General features: G+C 38.8%; 1 protein-coding gene across 5 annotated transcripts in view; it reads left to right on the forward strand.

Moving 5' to 3' along the window:
* trim101 (tripartite motif containing 101) overlaps window positions 1-12,406 on the forward strand; it is a 69,021-nt gene that overhangs the window by 27,503 nt on the left and 29,112 nt on the right. For all 5 annotated transcript variants that reach the window (XM_061925935.2, XM_061925949.2, XM_061925965.2 and 2 more), the window contains 4 exons: window positions 112-189; window positions 2,224-2,379; window positions 5,895-5,917; window positions 6,010-6,364. In XM_061925935.2, the coding sequence (XP_061781919.1) occupies window positions 112-189; window positions 2,224-2,379; window positions 5,895-5,917; window positions 6,010-6,364 (612 nt within the window). The remainder of the gene's footprint in view (window positions 1-111; window positions 190-2,223; window positions 2,380-5,894; window positions 5,918-6,009; window positions 6,365-12,406) is intronic.

Here is a 12,406-nt window from a genome sequence, read left to right on the forward strand (position 1 = left end):
ACTTTTCACAATGTTAGAGGGGTATTCCACAGTGGGAGGAGCCTAATTGTGTGTGTGTGCGTGCGTGCGTGCGTACGTGTGTGTGTGCGTGTGCGTGTGTGTGTTCTACAGGAGAGCGCCAAGACTCACAAACAGAACGTGTGTGACAAGTTCAGCCGAATGTTTTCAATCCTGGACGAACGACGCAAGGTAAAAAATGATGCAAAAATGAACAAATAAATAATAATATAAACTATTATTATTATTTATTTTATTTTTTTCTTGTCCTGTCGGCTGTTCAGATTTACTTTACAAAAGAGAAGTGTAGGATACTTCTAGCAAAGAAGCAGTTAGCGAAAATAAATAATAATACAGAAATGACAATGAGCATTATTACACTACATTAATAACTACATAATTATTATTATTATTGATGATATAATTATGAAGTTATTTTGTATAATAATAACTTTATTACTATTTATTTACTATTAATAATGTAAATATTAATCATATTACTAAACCTTTTCATTCAATTATTATTATGGGAATAATAAAATAGGAATTATTATTATTGATTATATATGTATAAAGTTATTTAGTATAATAATAATAACTTTATTACTATTTATTTTATATTAATGATGTAAATATTAATCCATCCATCCATTTTATACCGCTTAATCCCTTCGGGGTCGCGGGGGGGCGCTGGAGCCTATCTCAGCTACAATCGGGCGGAAGGCGGGGTGCACCCTGCACAAGTCACCACCTCATCACAGGGCTGTAAATATTAATAATTGTCATAAAATATTAAATTATTAATATGCGAATAATAAAATTGGAATCGTTATTATTGTTATTGATTATATAATTATGAAGTTTTTTGTATAATAATAACTTTATTACTATTTATTTACTATTAATAATGAAAATATTAATCATATTACTAATCATTTTCATTAAATTATTAATATGGGATTAATAAAATATGAATTATTATTATTATTGATTATATAATTATGAAGTTATTTTGTATAATAATAATAACTTTATTACTATTTATTTTATATTAATAATGTAAATATTAATACGTTTCATTAAATATATAATATATATAATAAAATAGGAATCGTTATTATTATTGTTATTGATTATGTAATTATAAAGTTATTTTCTATAATAATACTTTATATTTATTTTCTATTAATAATGTCAATATTAATAATTTTACTAATAATTGTCATTAAATATTAAATTATTCATATAGGAATAATAAAATAAGAATCGTTATCATTATTATTATTATTATTGATTATATAATTATAAAATTATTTCATATAATAATATTAACTTTATTACTATTTATTTTCTATTAATAATGTAAATATTAATCATATTACTAATAGTTTTCATTAAATATTCAATTATTAATATAGGAATAATACAATTGGAATTATTATTATTATTTATTATATAGTTATAAAGTTATTTTGTATAATAATAACTATTACTATTTATTTTCTATTAATAATGTAAATACTAATCATTACTAATAATTTTCATTAAATATTAAAATATGAATTTAGGAACACCAATATAATGATTATTACTTTATTATGATGATAGTAACAAAATGATCATATTAATAATGATAGTATATCTACTACTGCTACTACAACTCTCAGTTCCAATCATTGTAATTGTTATTATCTAACATAATGATAATAAAAAGATCATAACAATGATAGTACAACTACCACTACAACTGCTACTACTAGTACAAATTATTAAATGTAATATAATGATGATAATATGATAGTTTAATAATAACCAAAATGATCATATTTATGACAGTCCAACTACTACTGCAAATTATTTTTTAAATATAAGAATACAAGTACAATAGTGATATAATACACATTATTATTAAATATACTATCATAGTAATATAATAATTAATATTATCATAACAGTACAATTACTACTGCAACTACTACTAATAATATTAGTAATTCTGACTCAAATATAATTAGTATTATAATAATATTGATAACAAAAATAATCATAATGACTTCCATGTTACTACGATGACAATAACAATTATTAAATATAGTAGTTGGTAATAATAATTTAATGATAGAAAAAAATAATAATATTGGTCCTAGTACTATTACTAAAAATAATGAGGGCATTTAATTTAAATTGATTTATTTAAATTTGATTGAAATTGTCATCACTGTGAAGGCGATGACGGAGCGAATCAGCTCTGAGGAGGAGGAGAAGACAGGCCACGCCCAGCTGCTGGCATGTTGCTACGGCGACAGCATTGAGGCCAACAGGAAGCTGGTGGAGACGGTCAGGAGCAGCATGGAGGATCCCGACATGGCCGCCTTTGTCCAGGTCAGGTCCCGGTCTCTGCTGGTGTCCAGTCCATAGTGGATCTAACATAATAGTGAGAGTCCAGTCCATAGTGGATCTAACATAATAGTGAGAGAGTCCAGTCCATAGTGGATCTAACATAATAGTGAGAGAGTCCAGTCCATAGTGGATCTAACATAATAGTGAGAGAGTCCAGTCCATAGTGGATCTAACATAATAGTGAGAGTCCAGTCCATAGTGGATCTAACATAATAGTGTGAGAGTCCAGTCCATAGTGGATCTAACATTATAATGAGAGTCCAGTCCATAGTGGATCTAACATAATAGTGTGAGAGTCCAGTCCATAGTGGATCTAACATAATAGTGAGAGTCCAGTCCATAGTGGATCTAACATAATAGTGTGAGAGTCCAGTCCATAGTGGATCTAACATTATAATGAGAGTCCAGTCCATAGTGGATCTAACATAATAGTGAGAGTCCAGTCCATAGTGGATCTAACATAATAGTGTGAGAGTCCAGTCCATAGTGGATCTAACATTATAATGAGAGTCCAGTCCATAGTGGATCTAACATAATAGTGTGAGAGTCCAGTCCATAGTGGATCTAACATAATAGTGTGAGAGTCCAGTCCATAGTGGATCTAACATTATAATGAGAGTCCAGTCCATAGTGGATCTAACATAATAGTGTGAGAGTCCAGTCCATAGTGGATCTAACATAATAGTGTGAGAGTCCAGTCCATAGTGGATCTAACATTATAATGAGAGTCCAGTCCATAGTGGATCTAACATAATAGTGTGAGAGTCCAGTCCATAGTGGATCTAACATAATAGTGAGAGTCCAGTCCATAGTGGATCTAACATAATAGTGTGAGAGTCCAGTCCATAGTGGATCTAACATAATAGTGTGAGAGTCCAGTCCATAGTGGATCTAACATAATAGTGAGAGTCCAGTCCATAGTGGATCTAACATAATAGTGAGAGTCCAGTCCATAGTGGATCTAACATAATAGTGTGAGAGTCCAGTCCATAGTGGATCTAACATAATAGTGAGAGTCCAGTCCATAGTGGATCTAACATAATAGTGTGAGAGTCCAGTCCATAGTGGATCTAACATAATAGTGAGAGTCCAGTCCATAGTGGATCTAACATAATAGTGTGAGAGTCCAGTCCATAGTGGATCTAACATTATAATGAGAGTCCAGTCCATAGTGGATCTAACATAATAGTGTGAGAGTCCAGTCCATAGTGGATCTAACATAATAGTGAGAGTCCAGTCCATAGTGGATCTAACATAATAGTGTGAGAGTCCAGTCCATAGTGGATCTAACATTATAATGAGAGTCCAGTCCATAGTGGATCTAACATAATAGTGAGAGTCCAGTCCATAGTGGATCTAACATAATAGTGTGAGAGTCCAGTCCATAGTGGATCTAACATTATAATGAGAGTCCAGTCCATAGTGGATCTAACATAATAGTGTGAGAGTCCAGTCCATAGTGGATCTAACATAATAGTGTGAGAGTCCAGTCCATAGTGGATCTAACATTATAATGAGAGTCCAGTCCATAGTGGATCTAACATAATAGTGTGAGAGTCCAGTCCATAGTGGATCTAACATAATAGTGTGAGAGTCCAGTCCATAGTGGATCTAACATTATAATGAGAGTCCAGTCCATAGTGGATCTAACATAATAGTGTGAGAGTCCAGTCCATAGTGGATCTAACATAATAGTGAGAGTCCAGTCCATAGTGGATCAAACATAATAGTGTGAGAGTCCAGTCCATAGTGGATCTAACATAATAGTGTGAGAGTCCAGTCCATAGTGGATCTAACATAATAGTGTGAGAGTCCAGTCCATAGTGGATCTAACATAATAGTGAGAGTCCAGTCCATAGTGGATCTAACATAATAGTGTGAGAGTCCAGTCCATAGTGGATCTAACATAATAGTGAGAGTCCAGTCCATAGTGGATCTAACATAATAGTGTGAGAGTCCAGTCCATAGTGGATCTAACATAATAGTGAGAGTCCAGTCCATAGTGGATCCAACATAATAGTGAGAGTCCAGTCCATAGTGCATCTAACATAATAGTGAGAGTCCAGTCCATAGTGGATCTAACATAATAGTGTGAGAGTCCAGTCCATAGTGGATCTAACATAATAGTGAGAGTCCAGTCCATAGTGGATCTAACATAATAGTGAGAGTCCAGTCCATAGTGGATCTAACATAATAGTGTGAGAGTCCAGTCCATAGTGGATCTAACATAATAGTGTGAGAGTCCAGTCCATAGTGGATCTAACATAATAGTGTGAGAGTCCAGTCCATAGTGGATCTAACATAATAGTGTGAGAGTCCAGTCCATAGTGGATCTTACATAATAGTGTGAGTCCAGTCCATAGTGGATCTAACTTAATAGTGTGAGAGTCCAGTCCATAGTGGATCTAACATAATAGTGAGAGTCCAGTCCATAGTGGATCTAACATAATAGTGAGAGTCCAGTCCATAGTGGATCTAACATAATAGTGAGAGAGTCCAGTCCATAGTGGATCTAACATAATAGTGAGAGTCCAGTCCATAGTGGATCTAACATAATAGTGAGAGTCCAGTCCATAGTGGATCTAACATAATAGTGAGAGTCCAGTCCATAGTGCATCTAACATAATAGTGAGAGTCCAGTCCATAGTGGATCTAACATAATAGTGTGAGAGTCCAGTCCATAGTGGATCTAACATAATAGTGAGAGTCCAGTCCATAGTGCATCCAACATAATAGTGAGAGTCCAGTCCATAGTGGATCTAACATAATAGTGAGAGTCCAGTCCATAGTGGATCTAACATAATAGTGAGAGTCCAGTCCATAGTGGATCTAACATAATAGTGAGAGTCCAGTCCATAGTGCATCTAACATAATAGTGAGAGTCCAGTCCATAGTGGATCTAACATAATAGTGTGAGAGTCCAGTCCATAGTGGATCCAACATAATAGTGAGAGTCCAGTCCATAGTGGATCTAACATAATAGTGAGAGTCCAGTCCATAGTGGATCTAACATAATAGTGAGAGTCCAGTCCATAGTGGGGCCAGCAGGAGATCATCTTGAGTAGAGACAGGTCAGCAGCACAGAGACGTCCCAACCGATGCACAGATGAGTGGTCCACCCCGGGTCCCAACTTTGGACAGCTAGCGAATCATCTGTGGTCACCAAGAAACGGCAGATCAACTGGTCTAAAAGGGGGGTCTATTTAAAGGCTAGAGTATACAAATGAGTTTTAAGATGGGACTTAAATGCTTCTACTGAGGTAGCATCTCTAACTGTTACTGCTAGAACATTCCATAGTACTGGAGCCCCAATAGAAAACGCTCTAAACTTTTTTCGGCGCTCTGGGAATCACTAATAAGCCGGAGTTGTTTGAAGGCAGATTTCTTGCCGGGACATATGGTACAATACAATCAGCAAGATAGACCCTTTAGTGTTTTATACCTAAGTAGTACAACTTTTATTGCAATCTTACATCACATTTCTCTCCACCTTTCAGATGTCCAAAGAGCTGATTGCAAAGTAAGTAGTGCTGACATCATGTGCAACCAAGTCTTTTATTTTGCTGACTGGAGCCACTTCCTCTCTCCCTGCCACGTCCTGGCTCCCCCCAGGGTCCAAGCGGCCGCCAACTTCAAACCGGCTGAGACGCCTCCAGGAGGACAGGACCGGACGAGGCGCTACACCTTCAACTTCAGCCGCCAGGAGCACGCCGCCAGGAGCCTGGACTTTGTCCCGGCTCGCGTGCTCGTCGCCGAAGGTTCTCCTGCGTCAGAACATTCGGCTTCACAACCGGAGGAGGAACCTGACCGAGAACCCTTCCTGCCGCACTTGGATGATGGAGAGGAGGAGGTTCTGGTGCCGCCAGCAGAACCAGGGCAGACGGAGGATGCGGAGGGGAGGGAGTTGGCCCAGCGAGGGTCAGCGCCCATGGAAGACATGTTGGAAGGTCCAATAAACACACAACAGGTCAGCACACATCTTCTTCTGGTTCTATCTGACCTGTCACAACACGTACAGTGGACCCTCCAGTGTCAATGTCTGTTCCAGTGTCAAACTGTGACCATCATAAAAGCTTTATACTAGGGGTGTAACGGTACGTGTATTTGTATTGAACCGTTTTGGTACGGGGGTTCCGGTTCAGTTCGGAGGTGTCCCGAACGAGTTTCCACACGGACATATTAAGTAGCGTAACGCACGTTGTGTAAACAATGCACACCGAGGCACAACACACGGCATGCTAGCAGCTAACGGGCTAGGATAGACCGACCATGCGTCCTCTTTTCACCGGACATGTCCTCTTTTGCGTAGCTGTCAGGGCGGAGTTTCTTAAACGCCTCAAATGTCCGGCATTTTGAGTTAGGGTTGCGTGTATTTTCAATGTACGTTCAGGGTTAAGAAGGGGTTGAAAACAAAACAAGCAGCAGCATTGGTGAGGGAGGGGCAGAGACAGAGAGAGAGAGAGAGTTATGATAAACTGCTTTTTATCCATAGATTTATCACATTTAATTTGTTATTATCTATAGCAGGGGTTAGGGTTAGGGTTAGGGTTAGGGTTAGGGTTAGGGTTAGGGTAGGGTTAGGGTTAGGGTTAGGGTTAGGGTTAGGGTTAGGGTTAGGGGTTAGGGTTAGGGTAGGGTTAGGGTTAGGGTTAGGGTTAGGGTTAGGGTTAGGGTAGGGTTAGGGTTAGGGTTAGGGTTAGGGTTAGGGTTAGGGTTAGGGGTTAGGGTTAGGGTAGGGTTAGGGTTAGGGTTAGGGTTAGGGTAGGGTTAGGGTTAGGGTTAGGGTTAGGGTTAGGGTTAGGGGTTAGGGTTAGGGTTAGGGTGTGCGGCCCACAGCTAATGTTTTAAAGGCCCACGGCACATTCTAAAAATACTATTCAAATAAACAAAAACATAAGAAGAAGAATCAGAATCAGAATCAGCTTTATTGTCATTACGCAAGGTAACGAGATTGAGGCCATTCCATAGGGTTAGGGTTAGGGTTAGGGTTAGGGTTAGGGTTAGGGTTAGGGTGTGCGGCCCACAGCTAATGTTTTAAAGGCCCACGGCACATTCTAAAAATACTATTCAAATAAACAAAAACATAAGAAGAAGAATCAGAATCAGAATCAGCTTTATTGTCATTACGCAAGGTAACGAGATTGAGGCCATTCCATAGGGTTAGGGTTAGGGTTAGGGTTAGGGTTAGGGTTAGGGTTAGGGTTAGGGTGTGCGGCCCACAGCTAATGTTTTAAAGGCCCACGGCACATTCTAAAAATACTATTCAAATAAACAAAAACATAAGAAGAAGAATCAGAATCAGAATCAGCTTTATTGTCATTACGCAAGGTAACGAGATTGAGGCCATTCCATAGGGTTAGGGTTAGGGTTAGGGTTAGGGTTAGGGTTAGGGTTAGGGTGTGCGGCCCACAGCTAATGTTTTAAAGGCCCACGGCACATTCTAAAAATACTATTCCAATAAACAAAAACATAAGAAGAAGAATCAGAATCAGAATCAGCTTTATTGTCATTACGCAAGGTAACGAGATTGAGGCCATTCCATAGGGTTAGGGTTAGGGTTAGGGTTAGGGTTAGGGTTAGGGTTAGGGTTAGGGTGTGCGGCCCACAGCTAATGTTTTAAAGGCCCACGGCACATTCTAAAAATACTATTCAAATAAACAAAAACATAAGAAGAAGAATCAGAATCAGAATCAGCTTTATTGTCATTACGCAAGGTAACGAGATTGAGGCCATTCCATAGGGTTAGGGTTAGGGTTAGGGTTAGGGTTAGGGTTAGGGTGTGCGGCCCACAGCTAATGTTTTAAAGGCCCACGGCACATTCTAAAAATACTATTCAAATAAACAAAAACATAAGAAGAAGAATCAGAATCAGAATCAGCTTTATTGTCATTACGCAAGGTAACGAGATTGAGGCCATTCCATAGGGTTAGGGTTAGGGTTAGGGTTAGGGTTAGGGTTAGGGTGTGCGGCCCACAGCTAATGTTTTAAAGGCCCACGGCACATTCTAAAAATACTATTCAAATAAACAAAAACATAAGAAGAAGAATCAGAATCAGAATCAGCTTTATTGTCATTACGCAAGGTAACGAGATTGAGGCCATTCCATAGGGTTAGGGTTAGGGTTAGGGTTAGGGTTAGGGTTAGGGTGTGCGGCCCACAGCTAATGTTTTAAAGGCCCACGGCACATTCTAAAAATACTATTCAAATAAACAAAAACATAAGAAGAAGAATCAGAATCAGAATCAGCTTTATTGTCATTACGCAAGGTAACGAGATTGAGGCCATTCCATAGGGTTAGGGTTAGGGTTAGGGTTAGGGTTAGGGTTAGGGTGTGCGGCCCACAGCTAATGTTTTAAAGGCCCACGGCACATTCTAAAAATACTATTCAAATAAACAAAAACATAAGAAGAAGAATCAGAATCAGAATCAGCTTTATTGTCATTACGCAAGGTAACGAGATTGAGGCCATTCCATAGGGTTAGGGTTAGGGTTAGGGTTAGGGTTAGGGTTAGGGTGTGCGGCCCACAGCTAATGTTTTAAAGGCCCACGGCACATTCTAAAAATACTATTCAAATAAACAAAAACATAAGAAGAAGAATCAGAATCAGAATCAGCTTTATTGTCATTACGCAAGGTAACGAGATTGAGGCCATTCCATAGGGTTAGGGTTAGGGTTAGGGTTAGGGTTAGGGTTAGGGTTAGGGTTAGGGTGTGCGGCCCACAGCTAATGTTTTAAAGGCCCACGGCACATTCTAAAAATACTATTCAAATAAACAAAAACATAAGAAGAAGAATCAGAATCAGAATCAGCTTTATTGTCATTACGCAAGGTAACGAGATTGAGGCCATTCCATAGGGTTAGGGTTAGGGTTAGGGTTAGGGTTAGGGTTAGGGTTAGGGTGTGCGGCCCACAGCTAATGTTTTAAAGGCCCACGGCACATTCTAAAAATACTATTCAAATAAACAAAAACATAAGAAGAAGAATCAGAATCAGAATCAGCTTTATTGTCATTACGCAAGGTAACGAGATTGAGGCCATTCCATAGGGTTAGGGTTAGGGTTAGGGTTAGGGTTAGGGTTAGGGTGTGCGGCCCACAGCTAATGTTTTAAAGGCCCACGGCACATTCTAAAAATACTATTCAAATAAACAAAAACATAAGAAGAAGAATCAGAATCAGAATCAGCTTTATTGTCATTACGCAAGGTAACGAGATTGAGGCCATTCCATAGGGTTAGGGTTAGGGTTAGGGTTAGGGTGTGCGGCCCACAGCTAATGTTTTAAAGGCCCACGGCACATTCTAAAAATACTATTCAAATAAACAAAAACATAAGAAGAAGAATCAGAATCAGAATCAGCTTTATTGTCATTACGCAAGGTAACGAGATTGAGGCCATTCCATAGGGTTAGGGTTAGGGTTAGGGTTAGGGTGTGCGGCCCACAGCTAATGTTTTAAAGGCCCACGGCACATTCTAAAAATACTATTCAAATAAACAAAAACATAAGAAGAAGAATCAGAATCAGAATCAGCTTTATTGTCATTACGCAAGGTAACGAGATTGAGGCCATTCCATAGGGTTAGGGTTAGGGTTAGGGTTAGGGTTAGGGTTAGGGTGTGCGGCCCACAGCTAATGTTTTAAAGGCCCACGGCACATTCTAAAAATACTATTCAAATAAACAAAAACATAAGAAGAAGAATCAGAATCAGAATCAGCTTTATTGTCATTACGCAAGGTAACGAGATTGAGGCCATTCCATAGGGTTAGGGTTAGGGTTAGGGTTAGGGTTAGGGTGTGCGGCCCACAGCTAATGTTTTAAAGGCCCACGGCACATTCTAAAAATACTATTCAAATAAACAAAAACATAAGAAGAAGAATCAGAATCAGAATCAGCTTTATTGTCATTACGCAAGGTAACGAGATTGAGGCCATTCCATAGGGTTAGGGTTAGGGTTAGGGTTAGGGTTAGGGTGTGCGGCCCACAGCTAATGTTTTAAAGGCCCACGGCACATTCTAAAAATACTATTCAAATAAACAAAAACATAAGAAGAAGAATCAGAATCAGAATCAGCTTTATTGTCATTACGCAAGGTAACGAGATTGAGGCCATTCCATAGGGTTAGGGTTAGGGTTAGGGTTAGGGTTAGGGTTAGGGTGTGCGGCCCACAGCTAATGTTTTAAAGGCCCACGGCACATTCTAAAAATACTATTCAAATAAACAAAAACATAAGAAGAAGAATCAGAATCAGAATCAGCTTTATTGTCATTACGCAAGGTAACGAGATTGAGGCCATTCCATAGGGTTAGGGTTAGGGTTAGGGTTAGGGTTAGGGTGTGCGGCCCACAGCTAATGTTTTAAAGGCCCACGGCACATTCTAAAAATACTATTCAAATAAACAAAAACATAAGAAGAAGAATCAGAATCAGCTTTATTGTCATTACGCAAGGTAACGAGATTGAGGCCATTCCATAGGGTTAGGGTTAGGGTTAGGGTTAGGGTTAGGGTGTGCGGCCCACAGCTAATGTTTTAAAGGCCCACGGCACATTCTAAAAATACTATTCAAATAAACAAAAACATAAGAAGAAGAATCAGAATCAGAATCAGCTTTATTGTCATTACGCAAGGTAACGAGATTGAGGCCATTCCATAGGGTTAGGGTTAGGGTTAGGGTTAGGGTTAGGGTGTGCGGCCCACAGCTAATGTTTTAAAGGCCCACGGCACATTCTAAAAATACTATTCAAATAAACAAAAACATAAGAAGAAGAATCAGAATCAGAATCAGCTTTATTGTCATTACGCAAGGTAACGAGATTGAGGCCATTCCATAGGGTTAGGGTTAGGGTTAGGGTTAGGGTTAGGGTGTGCGGCCCACAGCTAATGTTTTAAAGGCCCACGGCACATTCTAAAAATACTATTCAAATAAACAAAAACATAAGAAGAAGAATCAGAATCAGAATCAGCTTTATTGTCATTACGCAAGGTAACGAGATTGAGGCCATTCCATAGGGTTAGGGTTAGGGTTAGGGTTAGGGTTAGGGTGTGCGGCCCACAGCTAATGTTTTAAAGGCCCACGGCACATTCTAAAAATACTATTCAAATAAACAAAAACATAAGAAGAAGAATCAGAATCAGAATCAGCTTTATTGTCATTACGCAAGGTAACGAGATTGAGGCCATTCCATAGGGTTAGGGTTAGGGTTAGGGTTAGGGTTAGGGTGTGCGGCCCACAGCTAATGTTTTAAAGGCCCACGGCACATTCTAAAAATACTATTCAAATAAACAAAAACATAAGAAGAAGAATCAGAATCAGAATCAGCTTTATTGTCATTACGCAAGGTAACGAGATTGAGGCCATTCCATAGGGTTAGGGTTAGGGTTAGGGTTAGGGTTAGGGTGTGCGGCCCACAGCTAATGTTTTAAAGGCCCACGGCACATTCTAAAAATACTATTCAAATAAACAAAAACATAAGAAGAAGAATCAGAATCAGAATCAGCTTTATTGTCATTACGCAAGGTAACGAGATTGAGGCCATTCCATAGGGTTAGGGTTAGGGTTAGGGTTAGGGTTAGGGTTAGGGTGTGCGGCCCACAGCTAATGTTTTAAAGGCCCACGGCACATTCTAAAAATACTATTCAAATAAACAAAAACATAAGAAGAAGAATCAGAATCAGAATCAGCTTTATTGTCATAAGTTAACGAGATTGAGGCCATTCCATAGGGTTAGGGTTAGGGTTAGGGTTAGGGTTAGGGTTAGGGTTAGGGTTAGGGTGTGCGGCCCACAGCTAATGTTTTAAAGGCCCACGGCACATTCTAAAAATACTATTCAAATAAACAAAAACATAAGAAGAAGAATCAGAATCAGAATCAGCTTTATTGTCATTACGCAAGGTAACGAGATTGAGGCCATTCCATAGGGTTAGGGTTAGGGTTAGGGTTAGGGTTAGGGTTAGGGTTAGGGTGTGCGGCCCACAGCTAATGTTTTAAAGGCCCACGGCACATTCTAAAAATAC

This window comes from Nerophis lumbriciformis, linkage group LG01 (assembly GCF_033978685.3).
Source record: "Nerophis lumbriciformis linkage group LG01, RoL_Nlum_v2.1, whole genome shotgun sequence".
NCBI lineage: Eukaryota > Metazoa > Chordata > Actinopteri > Syngnathiformes > Syngnathidae > Nerophis > Nerophis lumbriciformis.